Source organism: Eumetopias jubatus, unplaced genomic scaffold (assembly GCF_037043125.1).
Source record: "Eumetopias jubatus isolate StellerSeaLion01/CBP00866 unplaced genomic scaffold, mEumJub1_p1.0 scaffold_12, whole genome shotgun sequence".
NCBI classification, from domain to species: domain Eukaryota; kingdom Metazoa; phylum Chordata; class Mammalia; order Carnivora; family Otariidae; genus Eumetopias; species Eumetopias jubatus.
In genome coordinates this window covers 26,268,168-26,294,064 of record NW_028274818.1, presented here as the reverse complement: position 1 = coordinate 26,294,064, position 25,897 = coordinate 26,268,168, and the positions used below count along the sequence as shown (strand labels likewise).

At 54.9% G+C, this 25,897-nt stretch overlaps 1 protein-coding gene across 18 annotated transcripts in view; it reads right to left on the bottom strand.

The window, feature by feature from the left end:
• The window catches only part of PIK3C2B (phosphatidylinositol-4-phosphate 3-kinase catalytic subunit type 2 beta), an 88,641-nt gene that overhangs the window by 37,538 nt on the left and 25,206 nt on the right, over nt 1–25,897 (bottom strand). For 16 of the 18 annotated variants that reach the window (XR_015766558.1, XR_015766564.1, XR_015766563.1 and 13 more), the window contains 22 exons: nt 24,215–24,315; nt 23,440–23,594; nt 22,991–23,111; nt 20,018–20,129; nt 19,775–19,854; nt 19,360–19,423; nt 18,957–19,088; nt 17,715–17,861; nt 17,066–17,099; nt 15,535–15,730; nt 14,372–14,494; nt 10,814–10,981; nt 10,190–10,301; nt 8,821–8,963; nt 7,353–7,541; nt 6,055–6,148; nt 5,808–5,902; nt 5,162–5,342; nt 3,803–3,910; nt 3,110–3,202; nt 2,169–2,298; nt 819–955 (listed from right to left, as the gene is read on the bottom strand). Coding sequence is in view for 6 of the 18 variants with exons in the window: in XM_088017356.1 (XP_087873482.1) it covers nt 819–955; nt 2,169–2,298; nt 3,110–3,202; nt 3,803–3,910; nt 5,162–5,342; nt 5,808–5,902; nt 6,055–6,148; nt 7,353–7,541; nt 8,821–8,963; nt 10,190–10,301; nt 10,814–10,981; nt 14,372–14,494; nt 15,535–15,730; nt 17,066–17,099; nt 17,715–17,861; nt 18,957–19,088; nt 19,360–19,423; nt 19,775–19,854; nt 20,018–20,129; nt 22,991–23,111; nt 23,440–23,594; nt 24,215–24,315 (2,715 nt within the window). In the remaining 12 variants the exon portion in view is untranslated. The remainder of the gene's footprint in view (nt 1–818; nt 956–2,168; nt 2,299–3,109; nt 3,203–3,802; nt 3,911–5,161; nt 5,343–5,807; nt 5,903–6,054; nt 6,149–7,352; nt 7,542–8,820; nt 8,964–10,189; nt 10,302–10,813; nt 10,982–14,371; nt 14,495–15,534; nt 15,731–17,065; nt 17,100–17,714; nt 17,862–18,956; nt 19,089–19,359; nt 19,424–19,774; nt 19,855–20,017; nt 20,130–22,990; nt 23,112–23,439; nt 23,595–24,214; nt 24,316–25,897) is intronic. The other 2 variants (XR_015766568.1, XM_028120138.2) reach the window with 1 other exon arrangement.

Below are 25,897 nucleotides of genomic sequence, written 5' to 3'. Positions count from 1 at the left end.
CCACCAAAGCCCTACCACCTAAGAATGCTCCTCCTAAGGACCAGGCCAACCTCCTTTTCTATGACCTCTGTCTCCTATCCAGCCTTAATTCTGGCTTCTGCTTATTTATAGCCTTGCCTCAAACCAGCTCCATACTGGGAACAACTGAGTGGATCCTAATTCACATCGTGAAAAGAGGGGTTGGATAAAAATGATCTCTAAAGACGATGGACTCTGAAAAACAAACCGAGGGTTCTCGAGGGGAGGGGGGTGGGGGGATGGGTTAGCCTGGTGATGGGTATTAAAGTGGGCACCTTCTGCGTGGAGCACTGGGTGTTATGCACAAACAATGAATCATGGAACACTACATCAAGAACTAATGATGTAATGTATGGTGATTAACAATAAAAAATTAAAAAAATTATCTCTAAAGTCTCCTCCAACTAACTCTTGTTCTACAAAGTGCCACTGAAGCCCTCTGAGGGCACAGGACGAACTGAACAAGAGCCACCATTAGGAGAGATCCAGGCAGTTTCTCAAAAGTTGGCCCCCCTCCTGCTCCCAAAGCTCAATCTGCGGGGGTAGGGGGTAGGGGGTTGGGGGTGGGGCTCAACGAAGGTTTCCCAGCTGGACACCAGGGTATTTTTCTCAGTCCCCTTACCACAGTCATTTGACCCGAACCCTAACTATGGGGAGACACCTGTCAGCCCAGCGTGTTTCTTCCCTCCCGACACAGCTGAGCTGTCTCCTCTGCGCACGCGCAGGCCTTGCGCTCACCCAGCCATGTGCCAGAGTCAGCCCCACCCCGCCCCCAGCCTCGCCCCCACCCCCAATCCTACCTTCTCATACTCGTCCTCCCCGGGGTTGTGTTTCTGCAGCCAGTCTGCCAGGGGCCGGTCCTTGAAGGAACCAGTCACCCCGTGCTCCACCTGGATCTTGCGCAGCGTCTCGGCATTGGGGATCATTTCCACCATCCCTATGAGAGGAGGCATGGGTGTGGTGCTCCTGGGCAGGGCCAAGGGGGCTACGGGGAGACAACTAGGGAGCTCTGCTGGATGCTTCCCTATCAATGAAGCCCTAGGCTGTTTGGACAAAATCTGATAATCAGGGGAAAAGGGTAGTAGGAGAAAGAATACCATTCCCAAGCCTCACCTTCCACGCTGGGACATTGGGGCTCTTTGGTCTCCCTAGTTCATTACTGCTGTTCCTTCTTTCTGACTTTTACTACTGGAATTTTCAGACATACGTGTGTGTGAACAATGTTTATGAATAATTATTCATATATATGTATGAATATTTTTTTAAAGATTTTATTGACTTATTTGACAGAGAGAGAGAGAGGAGAGGGAGGGAGAAGCAGGCTCCCTGCTGAGCAGGGAGCCCCATGTGGGGCTCAGTCCCAGGACGCTGGGATCATGACCTGAGCCGAAGGCAGATGCTTGACCCACTGAGCCACCCAGGGGCCCCTGTATGAACAATTTATACACACACACACACACACACACACACACACACACACACACGAATAAAGAGAATGGGATCGTGAACTCACACATAACTGTCACCCAGTTTCAAAAATTATCATTTTGCTGATCTAGTTTTACCTATTTTACTCAGCCAACCCTGTTTTTTCCCTCCTTACTGGAGTTATCTTTTTTTTTTTTTTAAGTAAACTCTGAGCCCAACGTGGGGCTTGAACTCACAACCCTGAGCTTAAGAGTCACAAGCTCTACCAACTAAGCAAGCCAGGCACCCTCTTACAAATCCCAGACATGTCATTTCACTCATAAATATTTCAAGTACAACTAACAAGGACATAACCACCAGGCCATTGCACCCCAAAAATGAACATTCATTCTTTAACCCAGTCTATACTTACATTTCCCCCTATTGTCTCAAAATATACCTTTTCACAGTTGGCTGGTTTGAATTAGGACCCAAAGTCTACATGACATGTCTGGTGGTTATGTCACCAAGTCTGTTTTACTTTATTCCAGTTCCTCTCTCTCTGCCCTACCTTCCTTTTTTTAATGCCCTTCCACGGCTTCTATTGAAATAACCTTGCCAGTTTCGTTTTTCTGGAAAAGTACAGAACTCATGCTGGGGAAGGGGAGAAGGGCAGTAAGCAAAGGGGTGCCCTCCACACCAGCTGCCTGCTCACAGCCCCCCCTGCCCCGTTCCCAACTGACCTCTCCCCCGGCCAGTGGAGAAGCAGCGGAAAATGACCATGCGCATGTCCAGCCCCTCTTGGACCCAGATCTTGCTCATGATGCGAATCATTTGCAGGGTTAGCATGTCCTGGCGAAGGTCGTCCCCACACTGGATGAAGAAAGTGAACAGAGCTCATCTCCATTGCCTCCCCTGGCCCCCAGATGCTCCAAGAGAGCCACCGTGGCCCAAAGAATGACAGGGGACTGCCCAGTTTTCCCACCTCCCATCTCCGCTCACACCAGGTCAAAGGACCAGAGGTGGGCCAGCCATCACATTTGCCCCTGCGGTGTTCTGGTTCTTTCTTCAGCCCCACATCCCCATCTGAACTGAATTTAGATTCCTGATCGTCAAGACTCTTTATTTAAAACTTGAGTGTTTATACCTTGGATTTGGAACTGACGCACAGCCAGTATATACATTACACAGTGGCATCCATGCATCTCCTCTCCCCCGCTGGATTACATGCTCTCAGACTACGGTTTACTTCTCAGAATCATGCATGTCTTGCATCAGTTAGGATGGACCTTAGGGTTCACCTAGTCCAATCTGCACCTGTTCTCTTAATTTCCTCTTCAACACTGCTGCCATGCGGCCATTCAGCCTCTGCTTGAATACCCTGGGGTACAAGCAGATCGCCACTGTATCCATTCACTGTTGGGATAGCTCTGCCTCCTAGAAAGCACTCTATCCCAACAGTGAATGCCTCGCTACACCTGCCAACATTCTGTTCCTAGACCGCTGGGGCCACGGAGAATTAGTCTCTTTCCTTGGTCACCTGATCATCTTTCACATGTGCAAATGGTAGCACAGAGTAATAGCAAGAGACCTGCCCTGGGGCTGCACCTGCCACCCTTCGACCCCCTCCTCCCCTCCCCTCTACCACCTTCATCATCACACCAGGCTTGTGAAGTGTCCTCACCTTGAAGATGACACGGATGTTCTCGCCCAGTGGATCCACATTTTGGAAGGACAGCTTGAGAGGGACAGCGTTGGAGTTGAAGTAGGAACAGTCCTGCCACGGGAGAGAGGGTAGTGACAAGGGTCAGGAAGGAAAATGGCCTCTGCACCATGGGTCAAGCTGCTGCCGCTGGTCCACCTGCTCGTAGTTTCTGCCAGATTCCTCAGGAGCCCATGCTCCTTCCTTCCCCCATGCCAGTCTGTTACAGCCTTGGCTCCGGGGCCTGTTCTCATGCCTTCGGTGCCTTTGGCATACAACCTACTAGGATAGGACTCCCACCAACACCTCAGTCTACTCCTCTGTAAAATGGGGCTTCCAACAGTACCAACTTCGTAAGAGCTGTGAGTGTAAGATGCAATGACTGGCATCAAGCACTCAGAACAGTGCGGCACAGAGGTGGCGCTCGGTGGTGACAGATGACAGCTACAGTCATTGTCACCAGCCTGGGTCCTGTGTCATCAGGGGAGACACTTACCCAGGCCCCGACCCAATTCCTCCACCTTGCACAGCTGTCAGGCAAAAGTCCGTACACACTAGGTCTGGAGAGAGGCCCCAGATATGCCTCTCTTCCTCCTCTCGATAACCAGGGTGGGAAGACCTCGCCTCCACTGAGCCCTCCCTGCCCCGAGAGCCCCAAACCCACCAGTCACTCACCCTGGGCACGATGCCCTTAACCAGCAGACTAGGGCTGAGTGGCAGGCGGCAGGAGCCGATCAGGGCAAAGAACTGCCTCACCTCCTCCAGGCCCGTGCGGAGGATCCCCTGAGAGGGAGGGGAGAAGGAGAGTACGGGTTGAGGGGGGTGCCCATGGGCTCTACTCAGAACCAGGCCTCTCCCAGGGGTGGGCGCCCCTGTAATGGCTGGGATGAAAATCACCATCGGAGAAGTATGAACAACCCCCAGGAGACCGTGAAGAAGGAAAACTACCCCGGCCTGGGGTATCGCGCCCGGGACAATGCATGGGCAGCAAGCCCAGACAGCTTACAGAGGTGAGGCAGATGACACCACAGTGTGAGGCAGGCCACAGTGAACGGAGAGAGCAGGTGCATCTCAAGGGGGCGGTGCTGCTCAGGCCATTGCCAAGAAAAGCCAACAATCTGGACTTTAAAGTCTCCCAATTTTTTTTTAAAGATTTTGTTTATTTATTTGAGGGAGACAGCATGAATGATGGGGGCGTGTGGGAGAGGGGCAGAGGAAGAAGCAGGCTCCCCACTGGGCAGGGGGTCCCGATGCGGGGCTCGACCCTAGGACCCTGGGACCATGACCCTGAGTCAAAGGCAAACGCTTCACCAACTGAGCCACCCAGGTGCCCCTAAATTCTCCCAATTCTTATTTTTATTTTTTAAAAGATTTATTTATTTATTTATTTATTTGACAGAGAGAGAGAGCCAGAGAGCACAAGCAGAGGGAATGGCAGAGGGAGAGGGAGAAGCAGGCTCTGCATTGAGCAGGGAGCCCGACACAGGGCTCAATCATGACCTGAGCCGAAGGCAGACGCCCAACCATCTGAGCCACCCAGGCGCCCCAATTCTCCCAATTTTTAAATGTTAGTAACCGAGAACACTGTTGGCCTAATACAGCCCAGCTGTATAAACAGTAAAGGTCCCCGCTCTGGGTAACAGTAGCCCTGAGCTATGGCTCACAGCATACTGAACAAAGTAGGACTGGATTTCAGCCCACACTTGCCCTCTCTGGCTGGGTGCCCTTGTGTAGTGAACAACTTATACAAATGTGCTTAGCCTTTAAAGCAAACAGTTAAATCAAAACGGTAATACTTTGCAGGCCAACCAAAACTGTATCCAGTTTGCAGACTGTCATTCTGTGGCCTGTAGGTTAGAGACAGAGTTCCTTCCAGTCCTTAAATCAGAGATGGTCAAGTGCCATCCTGCCAGTGAGGACGTTGAAGGAATTAATGGTTACAAATGGTTACAAAAGTTACAAAACTTTTTTTGTAACAAATGATTACAAAAGCCCCGGACCACAAATAGGTAGAGGCGGTTCTGCCCCCCTCACCTGCCGCGCAGATGGGGCGGCCTCTCGGACCTGCTGGGCCAGCTTGGCCAGGGTATTGACGAGCCAGCACTGGCGGTTAAACTCCTCTCTCAGGCCCTTGCCACAGCAGCACAGCAAGGCTGCCAGCAGGTACTGGTAGCGGATGCTGAACTGAGAGTCTTTGAGGCCGTCCTTCAGGAGCCTGCAAGGCAAAGTGGGGGTAGGTCGGGACACTTGGGATCACCAGCAAGGGTGTGTGGAATGGCAGGGAGGGGTCAGATGCTTTTCCAACTCCCTGGAAAACCCCTCCCAAGCCCGGGAGGGAAAAACAGACTCTGTATGCATAGCTCACACAGAGGTGTTCACCCGGATCCCAGTCTGTGCCCGCTCTGCCTTTATTTAGAGCTCAAAGCCCCTCTGTGGCTCCCTTCTCCTTTCTATCTCTGCTGAGTGCGGATGGAAAGGAGGGCCAGGGAAGATGCTCACTGTCCCCTGGGGACTGACGCCCCTCCCAGGGGAGGGAACAGTGCTAGCCTGCAGCCACACGGTAAGTCAGCAACATCCTGGAACCCCGACGATTCAGCTCCCCATCCTTGCCCACCAAAGAGTAAAATACTCCTGATCCGAGGACGCATGTTTGCCTGCCACCTCTCCACACGTGGCTTACCAGAAGAAGTAGTGAGTCACTCTCAAGTCAGAGACGGCTCGTTTCAGGAGGAAGCGCACCAAGGGGCTGTCCAGGTAACACTCGTACTTCAGGGCCTGTTTAGGGGAAAGAGAAGGTTATATGGCCTGCCTGTCAGCTACACCTGCCACTATCCCACCGGGGACCCTGGGCTCTACAAGGAGAATGCACACAGACTTGGGGCCGGGGGACGGATCCTCAGAACTGGAGGGAAGGCTGGTCCGCTCACCTGCACAAGCTGAGGCAAGTAGTCGAGGAGCTCAGCGTCCGACAGCGAGCCAATCCACTGGACGGCCATCCTTCGCACCTCCTGGTCCGGGAAGCTGCAAAACAGAGCCCAGCCCCCTGACACCCCAGCTGCAGGCTCTGCAGCCCAGGAGTGAGCCAGCACCCTCACAGCTGGGCTTCAGAGACACGGGTGGAGAAAAGGCAAGGTCCCTCAGAGTCTGCCAAAGTCACCAGAAGAATCCTTAGCTCCTTGTCTGGATAGCAACCCTTAAGAATGGCCCTGTCCCCTGGTCAGAGCTGGCATGGGGTCACGGAGGAACAGGACAGTGGCCACTTCCATTCCTTGTATGAGTTAAAGAAAACTGGACAAAGTCTTCAACCCCATTCCTGAAAATCTTTTCCTCAACTCCCACTGTGCTAGAAATTCCTGTCACCGAAGAGCCCTTATGTGGATTAAAACATGATGGTACCATCCTTTAATGCAAAGCCAGCCAGGTGAAGAATAGAGAATCATGGAGTTTTATATAAGCCAGTACCCAATGGCAGAGTTTAGTTGAGCAGAGATTAGCAAAAATGTGGTCTCAAAAAGTCCTGAAGGCGAGACACATGGTTCACGTACAGTTTAATTACCAAGAGCAGCAAGAAAGAAGCCAAAAATACTGGGTACCATCTGGAAAATGCAGCCCCGGGGTCTGAAACTGGGAGGAGCATGTCCCCAGAGAACCCTTCCGAGGGGAAGAGGGAAGAGAAGACTGTTAAAGTCAAACTCAGTGGTAAGGTCTGGGTCACCCAGGGGTGTGCACGTGTTAAGACTCAGCCAACATACAGGTAAGCCATAGGCATTTCCTTATATGTAAATTTTGCCTCAAAAGAAAAAACGAACAAACATTGAGTTCTAGTTAATGATATACACACGCTGATGTATTTAGAGGGAGGTATGATGTTTGCAACTTACACTGAAATGTATTAAAAAAATACGATGGGTTGAAGGTTGGATAGAGGGAAAAACACGCAAGAAAGCAAATATAGCAAATAGTTAAAATGGTTAGAATCTAGGTGGTGGGTACATGGATGCTCACTGTAAAGTTTTCGGTTTCCAAGTACGCTTGGAAAGTGTTCCTAATGTCACACTGTGGGGAAAGGAGGCAAAGAAAAAGCAAAAAAGAAGTGAAGATGCCCTGAATTTCCTAACCCACTTTACCATTTTCCCCAGGGCTGTCTCAGGCTAGCGGTGGGCAGTGCCAAGCCTTGGCTTCTGGAAGGACTCGTGGTCAAGGAAAGGTGGGTGTTACAACTCACGTGGCATGCAGGAGCCCCAGGGCATCCTGGTGATTCATGTGGGTCCACTGCTTCAGGAGAGCATAGATGTCGGGCAAGCAAGCCCACTCCCAGCTGGGGGCGCTGGCGAGCACCAGGGGGAGGGAGTTCACCTCCAAATGGCAATAGTATCGCTTCTCCCACAGGCGCTTCTTGTCAGCCTCGGTGAGCCTGCGGGTGGGGGTTGCAGGGGAGGTGGGCGAGAGCACTGTCAGCCACAGGTTAGGGTACTTACTCTCCAAAAGAATGCTACACATTCTCCAGTTCAGTGGTTCCCAAACTTTGCTGCACATTACAAATACCTGGGGAGGTTTATAAAGTCCCCATGCCCGGGCCACACTGACACCAATCGAGTCAGGACGTCTGGGGAAACCAGGCATTGGTATTTTTAAAAGATCCCCAGGTGACTGCAATGTGTGAAGCAACGTTTGGGCACCAGGGCCCAAATCTTATCTTTGATCCTGACATCTCAGGACAGCTCAGACTGAGGCAGAATGCGCAGCTCAAGGGCACCCAATTGGCCACCCCTCCTGCCAATGCCCTTAGAGCACCACTCTCAAGATGAGCCACCAGAGGGCAGTGGTCCCCACATGTCCGGGTCTGGATGGCTGAGAAGCCTCTGCGGCTTCCCGGGGCCAGCTGGAGGTTTTATAGAAGCCACAGCTAATTAAGCCTTGCCTGAGATCAGGTGTCTAATGGGAGAAGGGAGCTGAGGGGCTAATGAAGCAAGGGGTCAGCAGAGGAGTGCGGGCAGGGGGATCTGTAGTCACTCAGCTACTCTGGCTCCTTGGGTGGGATATGAGGGAGAGATGAGCCCCATCTCCCTTGCCCCCCTCAAAACACACACACACACACACACACACACACACACACACACACAAGCGAGCAGGCAGGGCAGGAGCCCCCATCCCACCAGCTCCTCCAGTTCCCCTCCCCCTCCAATCCTGGTAAGAGAAGCGGCCCCACGGATGACATCAGCTTGGACTTGCTTCCCCTTGAGAGCTGCCACCCTGCCCTGACACCTGATCCTTTGGAAAGTGAGGGCCAGAGAAATGCAAAGGCTGTGGGTGTGGAAGGAGCAGAGGTGGGGGAGGGTGGTAAGGACAGGAACCAGCTGCCTCCATGGACAGCAAGTAGTAGACAGCATATCTGGGGTGTGGGTCCTCTGGCGAGCCGAGTCTGGGCCAGGTCCCCATTGTGGGGATGGCATTCCTAGATCCGATCAATCTCCTGACCCCGGTCTCTCCACTCTGCATAGTGTCAGCTCAGGAGAAGAAGCCTGGAGGCTGCCCCAGCAGAGCCATCTCTCCACTGCATCCTGCCTCGGTGGCAATGCCCACCCCATCGCACCTCTACTCCCAAAGCAGGAGGGCGGGAACCTGGGGCTGGCAGGTGAGAGGTCAGACAGCCTGGGGCCTGAGCCACACGTGTGGAAAGCCCCGGGCCTCACCAGTACAAGGACTCCTTCTGCATGATGTTCTTAAGCACACGTTGGTCTTCCTCCCGGAGGCTGCCAAACACATAGCGGGGGCTGAACTTGTCTCCAGGGGGGCTGGTGAACTTGATGTCGAAGGCTGAGGTGGGGAAGTCGATCTGGGGGATAGCGTCAGAGAAGTGGGGTGAGAGCACAGGCAGGTGAGCGAGTGAGAAGGTGAGCTGCCACCTTCCCGGCTCTCCAGCACCTCTGTCTCGGGCCGGAGGCCCTGCCTTTCTCCCTCCCTCCCTTCCTTCCCTGCAAGGTTGCTTGTAAAATACCCCTGTTGGACTTGGTGGGAACTTGGGACTCTGGGGAAAGCCCCTTCCAATTGTCACTTCCAGCAAAAAATTAGAAGAAAACAGAGCAAGAGAAGAACAGGCAAGTGAGAAAGAGGTTGGGGGGAGATGTAGCCAGGGGAGGGGGCGGCCCCAGGCCAGAACTTTGAACAGAGGTGTCACCAGGCTGAGCCACTGGGAGCCTCCAAGAGGGAGGACCCACAGTACCTTCAGGGGTGGCCCTGGAAGGCACTGCTGCCTGATGGGAAGTGGGACCACATGCCAGGTGAGGGCCCTACCGACCCTCAACCCTGTGGCCCTGGGTCCCCTTGCTCTATGATCTTCATCCTCTGAAGCCGGGTATCAGAGCGGAGTGGGTCCTATGTTCCCTCAATCAACAAATGTTTATTGAACCCTGATACGTTGCCAAGCAATGTTCTAGGTCCTGGGCATTCAGTCTGGTTAATTAAGAGAGACAAAAATGCCTGCCTCTGGAGCTTTCATTCTGTATCATTCTATTTCATGCTATGTCCACTTTGATATTCCGGATTCCATACCAAAGCATCTCATGATCATAAGGGGAGCCAGAAACCAGGAACTAGACCTTGGGCTTGACCAGCTCCTCCTCTCCCCAGAGGGTGGGTCCACTCTGGGAGCCAACTGGGTGGCTGGCTGCACCGGGGGCTTTCCCTCAGGCCCCAAGAGGGGACAGCTCAAATTTTATCAGACTCAGTAATACATGGGCTCAATACAAAGGACTCCAAGTGGCTGAGCCCCGGGGCGGGGGCGAGGGGTGCTGTGTGCAGGTGCTCAGGCCCTGCCTTCGGCCTCCTTGAAATCGAAGTTAACCCCCAGAAGATGGCACACAGATTCCACAGAACTCACCCTCCCACCCCGGGTCCAACCAAATTCACCCATTTGCTTCCATCACATCACGGCCCTGTGCCCAACGTGTCAGCGATTTCCCTTACTTCCTAGCCCAAACCTCCAGGCTGAAAACTCGGAGCTGGCTCTTGGGCAGTCCTGAGCAGCGGATAGCAGGGAGGGTCCTGGGGCTGGGGCCTCACCTGCAGGATGACGCTATCTGGCTGGTGGAAATTAGGTGCGCTCCAACGGGCACTGGGGTTTTCCTGTGTTGCTGGCCATAAGCCCAGAAGCTTCCGACCACAGGTCAGGACTCTAAGGAGAATGGAGGGGAGGGGAATGAGCCAACAATGGTTTTCCTCCTGCTCCCCCATCCAAAAATCTGCCTTTGAAGCCACCACCCAACTCGGTCATTCTTCTCTTAGACCATAGGCTCTTCCTTCTTCCAGGTCCTATAAAAGCACACCCCCTCCAGGAAGCCTCTGAATGACCTGGTGGTGGGGATGCCCCATGAGGCAGAGAGGTGGACTAGATGACCTCTAAGGCCCTCCAATTACAGGGCCAGATGACATTACCCAAGCACTCTGTTTCCACACATGCACGTACCACCCCCGGCCCCATCCTGCCCAGAAGCTCTTGGTTACATCAACTATCCTGGTCTCTACTCCTGTGCCTTGCTCCCCAGCTGGGGCCCTCTGGACTCTGTGGGTGAGCCCCACATGGCCAACTGTCCCAAGGGGCACTGGCCAGTGCAGCACCAGGCCCCTCTCTCTATCACCCTCCTTCCCTTCCAAGGCCAAGAAGCCACTGGCGTGGGAACCACGTACTGCCTGAAGTTGAAGAGTGGGGTAGTGACCCAGCCCAGGGCTTCCGGCAAACGCCGCTGCTTATTGGCCTCTGAGGAGCTCCCAGGCAAGGGGATGGGCAGAGCGTAGAGTGTGGCACACAGCAGGGTCTCCCGAGGCAGCCGGTTCACCTGCACAGGGAAGCAGATCCTGGGGAGGACAGGAAACCAAATCAGGAGGTGCCACCCTTGTGGCGTCAAGGGACAGGAAGGTGGCCCAGGAAGTCGAGCGGAGGCTGAGAACTCGACCTGCCTCTCGGGATATCAGATGTGCTCCCTGGGGAAGCCTGGAACCAGGACGGGTCCCAGACGGTAGGCGCAAGCTCCACTGGATGCGCCCAGAAGCACACTGTGCTGTCTTTGCAGCCTCTCAGTAGAGTGTGCCTAACATCCGGATTTGGAGGCCACCCGTGGTGACCAGACAGAACGTGGGTAGCCAGAGCCATCTCAGAGTTCAGATGACTACAGGTCCCATGGTTAAGCCACAAGGCCCCTGTTTCAGGATTTCTGCAGAGAGTCACCAAGAAGCTGCGCCTCTTGACAATCCTCTTCCCTCCCCCACTTACCAGGCTGAAAAGGCAGGGGGGAAGCAGCAGCAGGGTGTTCTTTGCCCTCAGGCCACCCTCCCCCAATAGTCCTCCTACCTGTCTGTCCTCTCCTGTCCCCTTCTTCTCTCAAACCCCAGGGCACAACATGGTCTGTTCTCACCCCAAAAACATTTTCAAAACCAAAGGGATAAAGAGAAGGGGCTTCCCAAAATCCCTGGGGGGAGAGCAAGCAAACTGGCCAGCGATGATAAGAACTGAGACACGTAAGCCTCGCCACTACCCCAGTCCAGATGTGTTCTCTCGGGGCTCCTCTGCCCAGATCACGCCCAGCCACTCCCTCCAAGTTCAGGGAAAGGAGCTGGGGTGGGGTGAGGGAGAGAGGAGGGGAGCTGTGGAAAGCGAGGGAGGACCCACATTACCTTTTGGGGAAGCTGTCCCTGGGCCAAAGTCCACACTGTCACGCCCTCCTGGCCAGCCCAGGGCAGTTTCTACGCCAGAGGGCACAGAGGCAGGGCGGCCACCCCCAAGGTTCCGAGGGGCCCGATCAAGCAGCCTCCCTCCACTGCTGCCCCTCACTCCTGCAGGAAAATCTCCACCTAAGCGAGGCACTCTCTCCCACCCGCCAGAGACTGGCAGAGCCCTGCTGTCCCAGCTGCCTGTACCCTGGGGGCCCACGGCTATAATTAGGGCCCCTCCAGCAGCCAGCAGACATGCAAGGCCCGGGCTTGGCTAGCGGATGGCAGAGCGCGGCCGCTGGGCCTATTTTGAGAGTGAGCTGATCCCGGTACTGTGGCGGCAGGACAGTCAGCTGACCCCACAGCAAAGTGGAGAGGGGGCTGGTGCTGACCCCTCTCTTGTCAGCCCAGAAGAGGCTTCTGGCTGTGCATCCGGAGGCAAAGAGAATAGGAAGCCACAACCCCTAGAAACAGCCAGGATCCCCTTCTCCTCAGTCCTCGAGTCCATCTAGCATTCCCAAACCTCTCCCACAGACCATCATCCGGGGTCTGGCAGGATAACCAGTATATTGACTGCAGCCTGAACCTCCTCCCTGCCTGCGAAACCCCTCTCCTTCCCTCTGCAGCCATTCCTCAAGGTCACATCACAAGGGCCACCTCCTCCAGGAAGGACTCCTGGGATGCGCCGGTTCCAGTCCTGGTTTTGCTACTCGCAACACCTCGACCCCTGGGTGCCTCCTCAGCGGAGAGCGGAACACAGCTTCACTTGTGTGATGTGTGTACACATTGTGTGCTTTTTGCTACGTGACACTAAGGCTTCTGCACTGGAACTGGGCTATGCAAATAGGATTTGCATGCACAAATATCTCCGTGTACCAGTCACCGTGTCAGTCACTTGGAACAGGGAAACCGGAACTGAGAAGGCTCCCCCAGCTAAAAAGATGACAAGGATGAAGAAGAAAGCATTTATCACATGCTGGCTAATGTACCATGCACTTTACTTGCAACGTCCCAGGAGTTCTCAAATGGCCCTACAAGTGAGGCCCAATTACTTCCCAAGGTTCCACTTATAGTTAGGGTGAGTGCGCCCAAGCCCATGCTCTGAACCCTACACTGTAGCGTCTTCTCCCAGATGCCGTGATCCTGACCATGAAGGTGCCATGAGCCTCTGTGGGGCATGGGGATGGGGAGCACGGAGAGGAAATCTCCACAGGGCTCTAGGCAGGGACCAGCCCTTTGGGATTCGAGGCTGAATCTAAGACAGGGTGTGGAAGGAGACCCACAGAGCAGGCAGGCCGAGGCAGGGCAGGCCAGGCCAGGCTCTATGCCGCTGAGACTCTACGGGAAGAGAGGCTCGGGCCAATGTTGTGGGGTCTGCCCGGGCTGGAGCACTGGATAGCATGACCCCCTTGGCAGCAGTATTCATCGAGGCCCGGGGGCGGAAGGCGATGGTAAAACTCCAAAGCCGTTGGAGGCAGCCATCCCCTGCCTCCAAAGAGTCTCTCCTGCCCCGGTGGTTGTTCGATGAAAAGCTTTATGTACCGCTTTACTGCTCTGTAACTTACACAGGTGTGAAGACAGGAGAAGGGCCTGCCTTCCCAGCTGTCCGTCTGTTAAATACCCCACCTCTTGCAGTGTTTGCACAGACTCTGCCTCGGCCTATTTTGGCAAACTGGGCCTCCCCGAGGACCCTGTTCGGCCTCTAATCTGCACTCCAAATATTGAAGTTCCAGTTCTGCTCTGCAAATAAGGACTCAGACACAGCCAGTCTGGGGAAGTGAAGCTGGGGGCAGCAAACAAGGGGCTTTCTGGCAGTCTGGAGGGAGGGCAGGGCGCAGCACAGAAAGGGCACAGGGCGGGCACACACCTGCAGTGCATCCCCCCGACACGTGCTTGCCTCCATTTCCCTCCTGCCCTGCCTGGCAGACGCCTACCTTCCCGACAGCAAACGCTGGTCAATAAATGCTGATTAATACCATCCTGTGCTTGTGGTTTCCTACTTGTATTTATACTCTATCTCATTTCAATGCCACAACGGCCTCTGAATTAAACAAATGGCCCCATTTTACAGTTTGAGGCACAGAGAGGCCAAAGAGAATGTAGGACTAGAGACAGAGCTAGAAAGAGAGGCTTATTCCTGTGGCTCCCAGCCCACTCTTCTTTCCTTTAGACAACCTCCCCTTTCCCACCTACAAGGAAAAAAAGCACAGCCCCTCTCCCTATTAGATGGAAACTCTGGGAAGAAGGGAGAGGATGAGAATCCCTCAAACTAGTTAAACCTTAAAAGGGAGACAAGATCAGGACGATGAATTATTATGAAAGCCAACCGCTAACTTTTATATGATCCTTTACGGTTTACAGAGAGAGCCTTTGTGCATTAGAAATGGTACCTGACCCCAGCTAAGGGTTAAGGAAGCAGAGACTCAAGAGGCTGAGGGTCTGTGTAGGTAGGGTTCATGGTGGAGCCTGGTTGACTGCAGGTGTGGGCCCCTCTGCGGGGTCTGCAGGGGCGGCCCAGGGCCCAGGGGGAGGGCTTACTGCTGGTCCCAGATGATGAGGTGGAAGAGGTACTTGGAAAAGTGAGCCCTTCGGGTGTACAGGGGGCTGCATAGTTCCTTCCCGCCATGGCTGAGGGAGCAGGAGAGGTAGAAATCTTCATAGCTGCAACAGAAAGAGAGGAAGGACGCTCAGCTTCCAAACCCCATCACAGTCACCCAGCCTATGCCAAGCTCCATTTCTCCTGTGAAGACTCCTCCCTGTTCCCTGGGGGCTACAGCATGGGGTCACCGGACAGGACAGTCAAACTGGATTTGAGAAAGCTTCAGGAGAAGCAACTGGATCTGGATCCCTCCGCCCACCTTCAGGCTCCATGCTGGGCCCACCGTTTTTTCCTCCCTTCTTTATTGGGGACCAGCCCGTGCAGCCGCCTCCTTACAGTTGGTGGGTAACTGTGTGCGCATGCACAAGCAACAAGGGTTGGGGGGGGGGTGAAATCGACATATGCCGACGTGAATGCCAACACATGGGGGTCCCTGTGGCTCGTGACAGGTGCCTGACAGAAGAGGTCAGAGAAGGCCCTGGTTTCCCAGGCTGCCTCCTTTGTTCTCCGCCAATCGCCCAGAGGAATACATTAAGTGAGGAACAAAAAGAGAGGGGGAAGGGGGGGTGTCCGGAAAGGAGGGAGGTGGAGCCAAATGCCTTTTCCCCCAGGCCCTGGATGCCAAGGACCAGGCGGAGGAGCTGAGGATTACCAAATGAAGGCTCCCCCTCCACCCACCCGTGCAGGCCTAGGGAACTCCCGACAAAGGGTCATCTCCCACCTCCCCACCCCCCTCCCATTGTGCATCTGCAGGGAAGTGCAGTCATTGGCCTCGGGGCAGGCACTCAATCTGGGAAGCCGCCATCTGTCGCAGTGTCTCCATCAGCTGGCCTGGGACGGGTGGGGGGCAGGGATGCCAATGCAACCAGCTCTGAGAGGGCCTGGGAGGATCTGACCACTGCAGCCTCCTCTCTGATCCCAGGGGACCTCCTGCCTCTCCTTGGGATGTCCCTGCCCACAGTGCCCCACCATCAGGCATTTGGTGAACCACAATGCCTCAGACCGTCCACTCAGGACAGTGGGGTTGCACACAGACAGGGAGAAGCCATCTGAAAGTCAAACTCCGCTCGCTCCCTTAGAGGACATTCAGCCCTGGGCTCACCTGGTAGCCCAGGTGATGGGGATGCGGTGGGTGGCATAGACAGTGAAGGCCAGGGGCCCAGAGAAATGGCAGGCCTCCTGGACCAGATCGTGCTTGCGGCTCCCATGCACGGCCGTCTGGAAGTCCGCATCGAACGTGCTGCAGTATAGCTCCACCAGGTCCAAGATGGCGGCTGTCAGAGCTTCCACAACCTTCTCTGTGAAAGGAACGGGTCAGAAGGAAAGGTCACGAGGCCTCAGCAAGCCCCATTCTGTTGCCATGGCACTGGGGAGGATGGTGTACCCCAGGGCAGTAGTCCCCAAATGCCAGTCAGTTTCCAACAGCCATGACAAGGTTCACCCAGCCGTGGTGAAATGAGGGGAAAAAAGCAGAATCATGTCATGCGCTTCTCACAAAATGATACTCAATTTTATTTTATTATTACTTTTTTAAATGTCAGTGTCTCCTCAGTTTTGTTTTTTAAAGACTTTATTTATTTGAGAGAGAGAGCGAGCGTGAGAGAGAGAGAGAGAGTGAGAGCACACAAGCGGGGGGAGGGGTAGAGGGAGAAGCAGGCTTCTTCTGGCTGAGCAGGGAGCCCGATGCAGGGCTCGATCCCAAGACCTGAGCCGAAGGCAGATGCTTCACTGACTGAGCCACGCAGGCACCCAATACTTAATTTTAAACATTCTCCTTATTTTTACATAGGGCTACTTATTTTGTGTTAAATGTCTTTTCTTTTGGGAAATAGTGGGGAATAATCATTAAATGATCATTTAAAAGTCATTGCTTGGCAAAAGAAAAGCAGACAATTTCTATGTTGGTCCCTAAAATAAATGCTTTGTTCAGGGCGCCTGGGTGGCTCAGTCGGTTAAGCGTCTGCCTTCAGCTCAGGTCATGATACCAGGGTCCCAGGATCAGGCTCCTTGCTCAGTGGAGAGCCTGCTTCTCCCTCTCCCTCTGCCTGCCGCTCCCCCTGCTTGTGCTCTCTCTCTCTCTCAAATAAATAAACAAATGATCATTTAAAATGAAATAAAATAATGCGTTGTGGGGCAGGTTATTAATTCATGGAATCCAAAAGACTGGGAATCACTGACCAAGAATCCCAGAGAGCAAAGTGCTGCCTGAAAGACTCACTCCTAGTGAACAATTCTTTATCACCTTCTCCCCAGGCCCATTCTGAGTTGGAAACACAGGCATCATGAGCCTCCTGAAGAATAATGACAGACCTAAGCCTAGTAAGAGTTTTCTCATCTGGAACCCAGGGCTAATTTTGCCTCACCACCCCCAGCCTCCCACGTATACCGCCTCATCACCATCTCCCAGGGACACCACAGGAATAACTAGTAAAAATAATGAGAAAACATTTTGTGGAAAGAAATGTGCTCTCCAGCTGGAAAACACACACACACACACACACACACACACACACACACACACACAGAGGCAGACCTGGACCCATAAATCAAGGGGCCAGGGAGAAAAAGGAATCTGGGCAGAGACCTATTTTCAGCTGCCCCTGCTGAATAAAGACAGAGAGAAGTTCCCTTACCTCGGTTTTCCCTCACAGCCAAGACAGTGGGATCCTATTGGGGGAAAAGGAGAGGGAGGGGACTTCAGGGCTGTGGCCTTTTTCGGCACAGCTGGAAGAAGGGCTTTCCACAGCTGTGCTCATCTGGACCAGACTGGCCTGAAATGTGAGGAGCAGAGACTCCCCAGGGAAGACTGCGTCATGGTTTGTACCAGAGCCACATGATGGACAGAGGGAGCCAGACCAAGGTTAACGTCGTGTCCACCCAAATGAGACACTCCCACCCTCAGGCCACTCCAGCCCAGGTCACGGTGGCCACCTTGCTGGCCCTGTGTGTGTGGCATGTGGCCCCCACTGTGGAGTCACAGAGCCCCTGGCTCAGGGAAGGGTTTGGTTTTGCACCCTGGTGGGTATGCAAAGCGCCAGGCAATGCCTCGGTGATGATGAATAAAGCTTTTGCCAGCCCGGGTTCCTGGCAATCAGTGCCGGGGCGAACCCTCAACTGCCCTCATCCTCAGGAAGAGGGGACACATGAACTCTTGTGGTAAATTCCAAACTTGCAAGATGGAGGTGGAGAGAGGACCTTTTGAGTAAGTGGGCACCTCGTCACCCAGCTACCTGTGACTACTGTTCTCCTCCTCCCCCACATTAGCGCTCTGAGCCCCGTTACCTTCTGAATTTTCGGCTGCATGCGGGAGGGGCAGGGGGGCAGCTGGTTGAGGGCGCTGGTGATCTCAGGGGTCTCCACGGCAGCTAGGGCGTTGCAGATGGCTTTGACGGACTGGACCACCCTGTCGGCCTTCAGTGGGAAATCCCCCTGTGGGAGGCGGCACAGCGAGGCTGGCAGGCGAGCACCCTCAGCCCCCAGCACCCACACTGTTGAAGGAAAGGGCCGTGGGGAGTAGGGCTTCATGACCCTCAGGAGTAAGAGTGGACTCCCATGCTCGATTTTCACACATCCGGCATTAGCGAACAACTTCTCCTCTTGAATTAGATGAGCCATGCCCAGGCTTCTAGGTCTTTCGGCCATCCTCCCTGAACCCCCTCCGATTCCCAGACTCCCTCCTGGCAGCTACTGCACAAACACATAACACACACACATTCCCCCAGAGACATGCAGTTTTAATAAAACCAATCCATAGGGAATAGCAAGGAAGCCAGAGACCATATTCAGGCCCCTTTGCCCAGGCCGCCTTACAACTCGTACTGTCACCTAGACCTTCCAGGAGGATGCCATCTCGGCACCACAGGCAGGCCACACCCATGCGTTCTCCTCTGCACTTGGCCTCCTGCAGTTTTCTCACCTGGAATCATCTCACCTGTCCTGTCCTGATTACCTACGGAAGTTCAAATCATGGACCAGCGAACACCCAGCCTCCTTCTCACAGCCCCCTGGCCAGTCTTCCTATCCCTCTCCAAGAGCCCGTGATGAACTCAGAACCACCCCGTTCTGTCTCCTAATAGCCTTGTGTTACTATCCTGTCTTGCTAGCAGGAACACTCACTCCCTGAAGGCGAAGACAATCTTTATGCTTCTCTACCCACAGTAGCCACTAACATAGAGCCAGACGCGTACACAAAAGGTGCTCAGAGACCTTCCCGCTCGTCCCGGTAAACGTGGGTGTGGAGCGGAGGCTGCTGGAGAAGGGATTCCGGTGGTGGGTGGAGAACTGAACTAGATATAATGCTCAACTCCCCCAAAGGCAAGAGTCTATGACCACTGTGCACTGGAACCACGAGGCCGGGATTAGTTTTGAAGATCGCTGTCCTTTTTTATTTTTTAACCTTCATGACATTTGGGGCAAATGTTTATTCTCATGGTTTCGCGGCCTAAAACTCCACGAGAATCCAAGTGAGGAGAGTCCCGGCCCTTGCCTACCACGGTGACCCTTCACCTCCTGACGGTTTCCTACCTGTGACTCCAGCACATCGGAGCGTCTCAAATCAGAGGTTCCTGGGCATTGCTCATAGGATGCACACTCTGGTGCACATTCAAGTACAGCAGCCGGGGGGACACCTCTATGTCCCTTAGCTTTGGAGACGCCCTACTCCAGAGACAGGGATCAAGGCATGGTTCTTGACCTACTTCCACAGAGGAGCAGAACCCCTCTTGCCAACTGCCCAACACCCAGCAGCCTTGGGCTAGGGGAATGGGAAGAAGTGCTAGGGGGGCTAGGGGAATGGGAAGAAGTGCTCTGCTGACAGATTTTCAGTGTCTACTCCAGAGCCCTTTAGGGCTGGCTGATCCCAGGACAACTTTGGGAAAGCAGGGGAGGAGCTCTGGGCAGCTGGGCCAGCCCCACAATGGATACTCACATCAGCCAGCAGGAAAGCATCCACTTCATTATGGTATGTGTCGAACAGAAGATCCAGGGCCTGCCTGGGGAGTTGGGGACAGGGAAAAGTCATAGGAGAGGTCAGGACAGTCCCAAGGTACTGGGAGACCCATTCTCCCCCTCCTTCCCCACAGCTCAGGATTCAGGCTCTAGTTTAAAGGGGTTCCCGCTCTTTCTATAGGTTCACCACCTCTCACCTGGAGAATGATGGCACAGTACTAGAGGGAAGAGATGTAACACACCCTAGAGTGGGGATCTTCTCCTAGAATACTCTTGGGTCTCATCCCAGACACCTGTAAGAACCCCTGGCACTGGCAGAAAGGCAAGCAAGTTATCCGTTGGGGTCCCCTCACAGTTCCTGTTTGGCCCACATCCAAGATGGCACCCACGCTCACCTGCTGATGGTCTGTTTGACTGGCCTCTCTTGCAGATGGACGAGGTAGTTCAAGGTGGAGGGGCTCTGGTCATCATTCACCTGTGTGAGAAGCGTCCTATTCAGAGAGGAGTGGTACCTTGATCATAACCCAGCGCTCCTACCCTACTCCCACTGAATGCGCTCCGTATCACCTTCCACCCACGCCACCTCCCCATCCCCATGCAGCCATCCACTGCCCCTGCCACCGCCGCCCTGCACGAACCGTCCGGGCCAGGTCACTGCGTACAGCTTTCCGCTCCATCAGCTGTAGCTGAATGTCGATGTCGAACTTGCGGCAATATTGAATGTACTCGTGGCTGCCCAGGGCATGCTTACTGGTGGAACAGGGGGACAAGACCATTAACACCTCGGGCACTCAGTGGGAAGGGAGATGTATACCTTAACCTTGGGGAGAGAGAATTAAGACGAAGCGGACAGTGAGAGGGGTTACTACCTGGGCTCCTGGAAAATGTCCTTGTAGAGCTCAGGGAAAAAAACAGAAGTCTGTCTAAAGAAAAGCCACCTAATACATGTAACCTTGGTCTGTATAGACGCTGACTTTCCTAGGCATTTATTATCTGTATCATCATCACCGATCGCTCCAGGGGTGGGCCTTCTGGAGGGAGTGGGGTACAGACACTTCTGGGGCAGGGCGATGATTAAACCCCATTCTCTCAGCTTTGGTATACAGAACACTTTGGAAGTCACCAGTGCTCCAGCTGGGGAATGGAGCTTACTGAGCGACACTCTCCCCCCGCTGTGGTCCTCAGTCTCCTACCCCCTTACCATCAGCGACTGGGGTGCTGAGGCCAACCAAATAAACCCACCAAGATTCTAGGTCTGTTATGCCCGAGCCCAAAAAAATCTCTTCACCCCTTCATCCGTGGGTCCTGTCCGACTGTGAATGACAACACACATCTCTACAGACTTCCTGACCAACACCCATCTGCAGGCCATTCACTGCTTGAGTGACAACACAGGCGACCCTGTCGACCCGAGTCTCAGAGGAGGCCTCGGGAGTCCCTCTGTGACCCAGCCTTTTCCTCCCTCCCGAATTACATCATAATCAGAAAGGAAACCCAGGAGAAGGGGCAGAGGGAGTCTGTCCTGCAGACCGGCACTGAAGGCCTGGGCCGGGTCCCAGCAGCTGGGTAACAGAAGCCGGAAAGGGACTTCCTTCCTCGGCAGAGCTGGGAATCTAGGCCAGAAATGGAGGGGAGAGGAGAGGAGCAAAGGGGAGGAGTCTGTGCAGCAACCCAAGAGGTGGCGGCCTGAGACCAGTCTGGGTCCAGCTGGGACTGAAGGGGTTCTCCACATCCTGAGGGGCCAAGCCTCAAGGATCTAGTCCCCAACCCGCCAAGGCTGAGCCGGAGCTAAACCCTGGGGCTGGAGAGGCTGGGCAAGGGGGGGGGTCTGGTGGGAGTGCCTCAGGAGGAAGGAAGAGTGTGGTAGGGGTGGGGGAGGCAGCAGGAAACCCAGCCCTCCCCTGGGACCGTCTCAAGGTTCTTATCTGAGAGCAGCCTGCATCCTGGACCTACCACGCCCCCTCAGCATCAGCCCCTGCTCAGCCAGGGTAGGAAACCACAGGGCTTCCTTGGGAGCCAGCAGCTTTCTGGAACCCCCAGAGGGTCTGTCCACCCCCACCCAAGGCAGCTGTCTGGTACTCAGGGGTCAAGGCTTTTCTGCTGGGTGGGAGGGAAGAGAAGAGCCTCCGTGGAAGAGGGAGGCTTCGGGACCATGAGTCATGGACACTGGGGTCGCCTGGGGACTTAATTGACCTTCTCTGTGGAAGGCCTTCCTCTGTGTGCACTCAGCTTAGAGTGGGAGGGGCATGACCCTAGGACCACTGATCCGGTTGCACCTCACACTGAACACTCCAGTGAGGTCTTCACAGGAAGTCAGAACCTGATGGCCTGTCTACCATCTTTGGCCCTGGGGGCTCAAGGACTATGAGAGTATCCAGCTGATCTGGATCCCCATGCTCTCTTCCCTTTGGGCTGGTCCTTCCCTGCTTATTGGGTCATTCTTACATGCAGTCCTTACTACGTTTTAGGGAAGAAACTGAGGATCAGGGTTTTACAACTAGTAAGTGGCAAGCTAGAACCCAAACCACCCATACTGGTGTGATCCATTACGCCCCTTGTTCCCTTACAACAGTGCCTGGGGTGCTCTCTGCCAGGAGACCCTGAGTCTAGGACCCCTTCTTACGCCTCTACGGAAGGTGAGTACACATTGAACACACCTGAACAGTGCTCCTGGGGCTGTGCCACTCAGGGCCCTGCCCTTCCTTTCCCCAGGGTGAAAGAAACCAGTCAAGAACTGCTCTGGCCATTGGTGAAGCATCCCTGCATCTCGAGCCAGTGGTGGCGCTCATCCGGCACTCCTAAGAACTGAGACCCAGGCCCCTCCTTTCCCCACCTCCAAGGCCTGCTTTCTTTGAGTGGCCAGGGGAAGTGGACAGTAGGCAGCCAGAGGCTTGGGGAGGAAAGCACATCTTTTTCCTTATCTGCTGCCTTCTGGCTGATTCTAGAGCCTGCCCACAGCCCTACTCCCAGAGGGGTGTATTCCCTCCCACTCCCGCCCCAGCACCCAGAGCCCCAGGGCAGTGGAAAGGGCAGAGCTGTAGCTGGTCCACATCAGACTTTCCAGGAGGCTGCCTGCTGCCCAGGGCACTGGGTAGAGAGGAGCTGGACGCAAGCCTCTGGTGGATAACCAGCTGCACATGCCAGTGGGGGAAAGGCCTATTGGCAGGGAAACGGAGAAGAGGGAGCAACTGTAATTTTTCCCCTAAGTTCCGCAAGGGCACTTCTGCCCAGTCCTCCATCTGCCCCTGACCATAAAGACACACAATCTAGAAGTAGCCCCCGACAGTCCCCTCCCCGCCTCAGCCCCACACCCGCATCTCTCCACATGCAGACGCCTGCAAGCAGATATGACTTAGTCTTTGCCTGGTCCCAGCTCCAAGCTCTTTCCACAGCAGACTTGGCTCAGAAGCCAGCCAGCCCTGCTGGAAGACAGAGTGCCTGGGGAAAGTGCGACGTGGCTGTGCGTGTGCCCAGAAAGCAGCCGTGGGATCAGGGAGGGGCTGCCAGCCCCAGGCCGCGAGCCCAGCACCACCCCAAGGAAGCCCCTTGACAATCCTACCACGCTGAAGGCAGGTGCCGCTTCCTACCCGCTTTCCCCACAGTTCACTCACTTCTGCAGGAACTCCTCCAGCCCACAGGGCTTCAGCACAAAGTTCCCCACGTCCACATCCCTCAGTTCATCGTGGGTGTAGCACAGAGTCTGGTGGATGAGCAAGTCTACAGTGGAAGAACCTGTAAGGGGTGGGGCAGGGGAACAATGATGGGGGGAGCCAGGGAAAGTGGGGCTCAGCAACCCCACGCTGATCGCCCTATTCCTGGCTAAACATTCTCCAGCACCACGGCTATCCAGATAAAGCAGGCGAACACACAGTTTGGGCTTGGGGAAAATGACTGTGGGCCCCTAAAGCTGGCCCCAGAGCCAGTCCCCCAGAGGACCGTCCCCGGTGCCCCTCATCAGGGCCACAGGTGGGGTGGGACTTGAGGTCAAAGGATCCTATAGTCCAGACCACAGCCATCCCTGCTCCACCTCAAGGGATGCTCATCTGCCCTCCCCACTTACAGTTGCAGGTAAAAGTGAGTGGCTCCTGTAGGCTGTCACACAACACAGTCACCTTCAGGTTGACCTCATCCCCGAGGTGCTCTGGGCTCGGGGTGACAGCACTCCAGACATATCCGGTGAGGGAGTAGTCTTGGATGTCAGAGCCAGATCGAAGGCTGTGCAGAAAGAGAGGGAGAAGGACCCTCACTGTGCCTTCAGAAGAGAGCAGTCAAGAAGACACCTGCTGGAACCCTCCCACCCTGAGGCCAAGGTCCCTTCTGTCCCCGCTCAGCCCGGCCCTCCAGGTCTGCAGCCCGGGACTGGGGGCAGTGGGGAAGCAGCTCTGGGAAGCCATGTTCTTGACACATTTGCTACAGCTACAAAATGTTTCCCAAGCCCCGCTGCATGGTAGGGACAATTCTAAGTTCTACAGTGACAAAGCTTTCTGTGCTCAATTCAGTGGGAAATTCTCCCGGCTCCATTTCCTTTCTCTTTTAGCTCCAGGTAATATACTCTTCGCTCCATCCAGGGTGCATTTGCTCCTGAGGGCAACCGAGCCTGAAGCCACTGGGATAATTTGTCTGTTGGATCAATGGTTGATAAACTTTGCCCAAAATGTGAAACTTCTAAGATTTCAAAAAGCCCACAAACACCTATTGTAGGAAACACCCCATAGCTGTGAATTGAGATTGATTCAATATGGCTCTTCTTCCTACCTCGAGAAAAGTTCTGAGTGGGCTGGCCCTCCTCCCCAGCCCCCAGAGCCCTCCCCAACACCCCATTCTTGAACTCTTACACATCCAGCATGTGGCAAAACGCAGCAACTTCCTCATCTCTTTCCTCTGAGACCTCAAACAATTCATGGCCATTGGCAACAGCATGGCGCCGTGAGTCCACCTTTAAGAGAAGAGCAGCTGACTCAGTGCCTTTTCCGTCACGGCACCCCCTGCCCACAGGCTGCTCCCAGATCTAAACCCTGAAACTCTGGGTGTAGAGGCTTTTTAAGCACTGAACATTCAGGGGCACAGGAAAATGTGGGAAATCCAGGAATGTCTTTATCGGCTGTCCTAGGAGACCAGGAGCCAAGGGGGAAAAAAAGAGAACTTGAAGCCTTGGCTGAGGCTGGAAGTCCGGGTGGAATGGACAAGAATGTGGCCAAACCTCCTCTCCTAGGGTGGGGTGGGGGCGGCCAGCATCTAATAAGCTCAGCCCAGGTTAGGCAGCACACAGCATTGCTGGTCCCTGGGCTGGCTTTCTGGGGGTGCTCCCAGGGGTGTGGTGGAGAGCTCTACAGGCAGCTATTTGTCTCCATCCCAGCGTGGGGTCCAGGGCCAGTGGGTTGCCCAAACAGTGCCCAGGGAAGCTGGGCCTGGGGCAAAGGCCTCAGCATCCACAGCAAGCCCCAGGGACCCAAAGCAGAGAGAGACCGAGAGCCCTCAGATGGAGGCGGTGACTCAGACCTGTGCCTTCTCGGTCAATGCGATTTGAGGAAGAAAGTATCAAAGCGGCTTTCTGGGCAGGAGAGAACCTGCAGAAGGCTTAGCTCCTCCTGGCTCCTGAGAGTTCAGCTGGAATGTCAGGGACCCTGCCTGGGCCCCACTTCCTACCCGGGAATCTGGACATGGTGGTGGTGGGGGGGGATTCTCTCAGATGAGACGCGACCTGTCTCCCAGCACAGAGCTGCTTTCAGTCACCGCGACGAGTGCTAAAGAAGCCCTCGGAAGCTCTCGACCAAGGCCTGTAGCCCGGGTCCCAGGGAGGAGGAAGTGCTGGGGACAGCTGGGGCCCGGCAGGTTCCTGCCTGACAGGCCACCCCACGGGGACGAAGCTGCAGCTCAGATGGAGCCCAGCCTGCTTCCGGTACGGGCGGCCACGGCCAGCAGCTGCTTCCGGGGAGCGCAGGCCTGGGCTCAGAGCAATGCCTCACCTCTCGCCCTCCCGCTGGCTGCTCCCCTGTCCTGCCGGCCCCCAGGGCCCCGCGGCAGCCACTGAGCGCCTCATCTGAATATCCAAATTGTTTCCTCTGAGTGACCCCTCTCATTAGCCTTGCTCCCCGGGTGAGTGTGGAGGGGTGCAGAGGGGAGGGCGCAGCGGGGGCGGTTGGCACGTGAGGCCCTTGCTCTGCCAAGTTCCAGCCTGTGTCCCACTCCCAGCAACAGTGCCAGTGTCAGCAATTAACCCACAAAAGTGAGGGGGGGACAGAGACAGAGACAGAGAGACAGAGAGACAGAGAGAGGAGGGGAAGGCGAGGGGGATGGAGAACAGAGTGGCTACTGAAGGCCATTTCCATGCCCTTCAGTACCACCCCCTGGCTCCGTAAGAAAACAAAAGCCACTTACGTCTGCGCTGCCGGCAGGCCCTGGTGGCATCGCCGGACGCTGGCTGGGGGGGTCTGCTGGGCAGAGGCTTGCAGCGGGGGCACCAGGCTGGCATTTGGAGCCGACCATTTCCAGAGCCAGCTCCGCAGGCCTGGGATAAG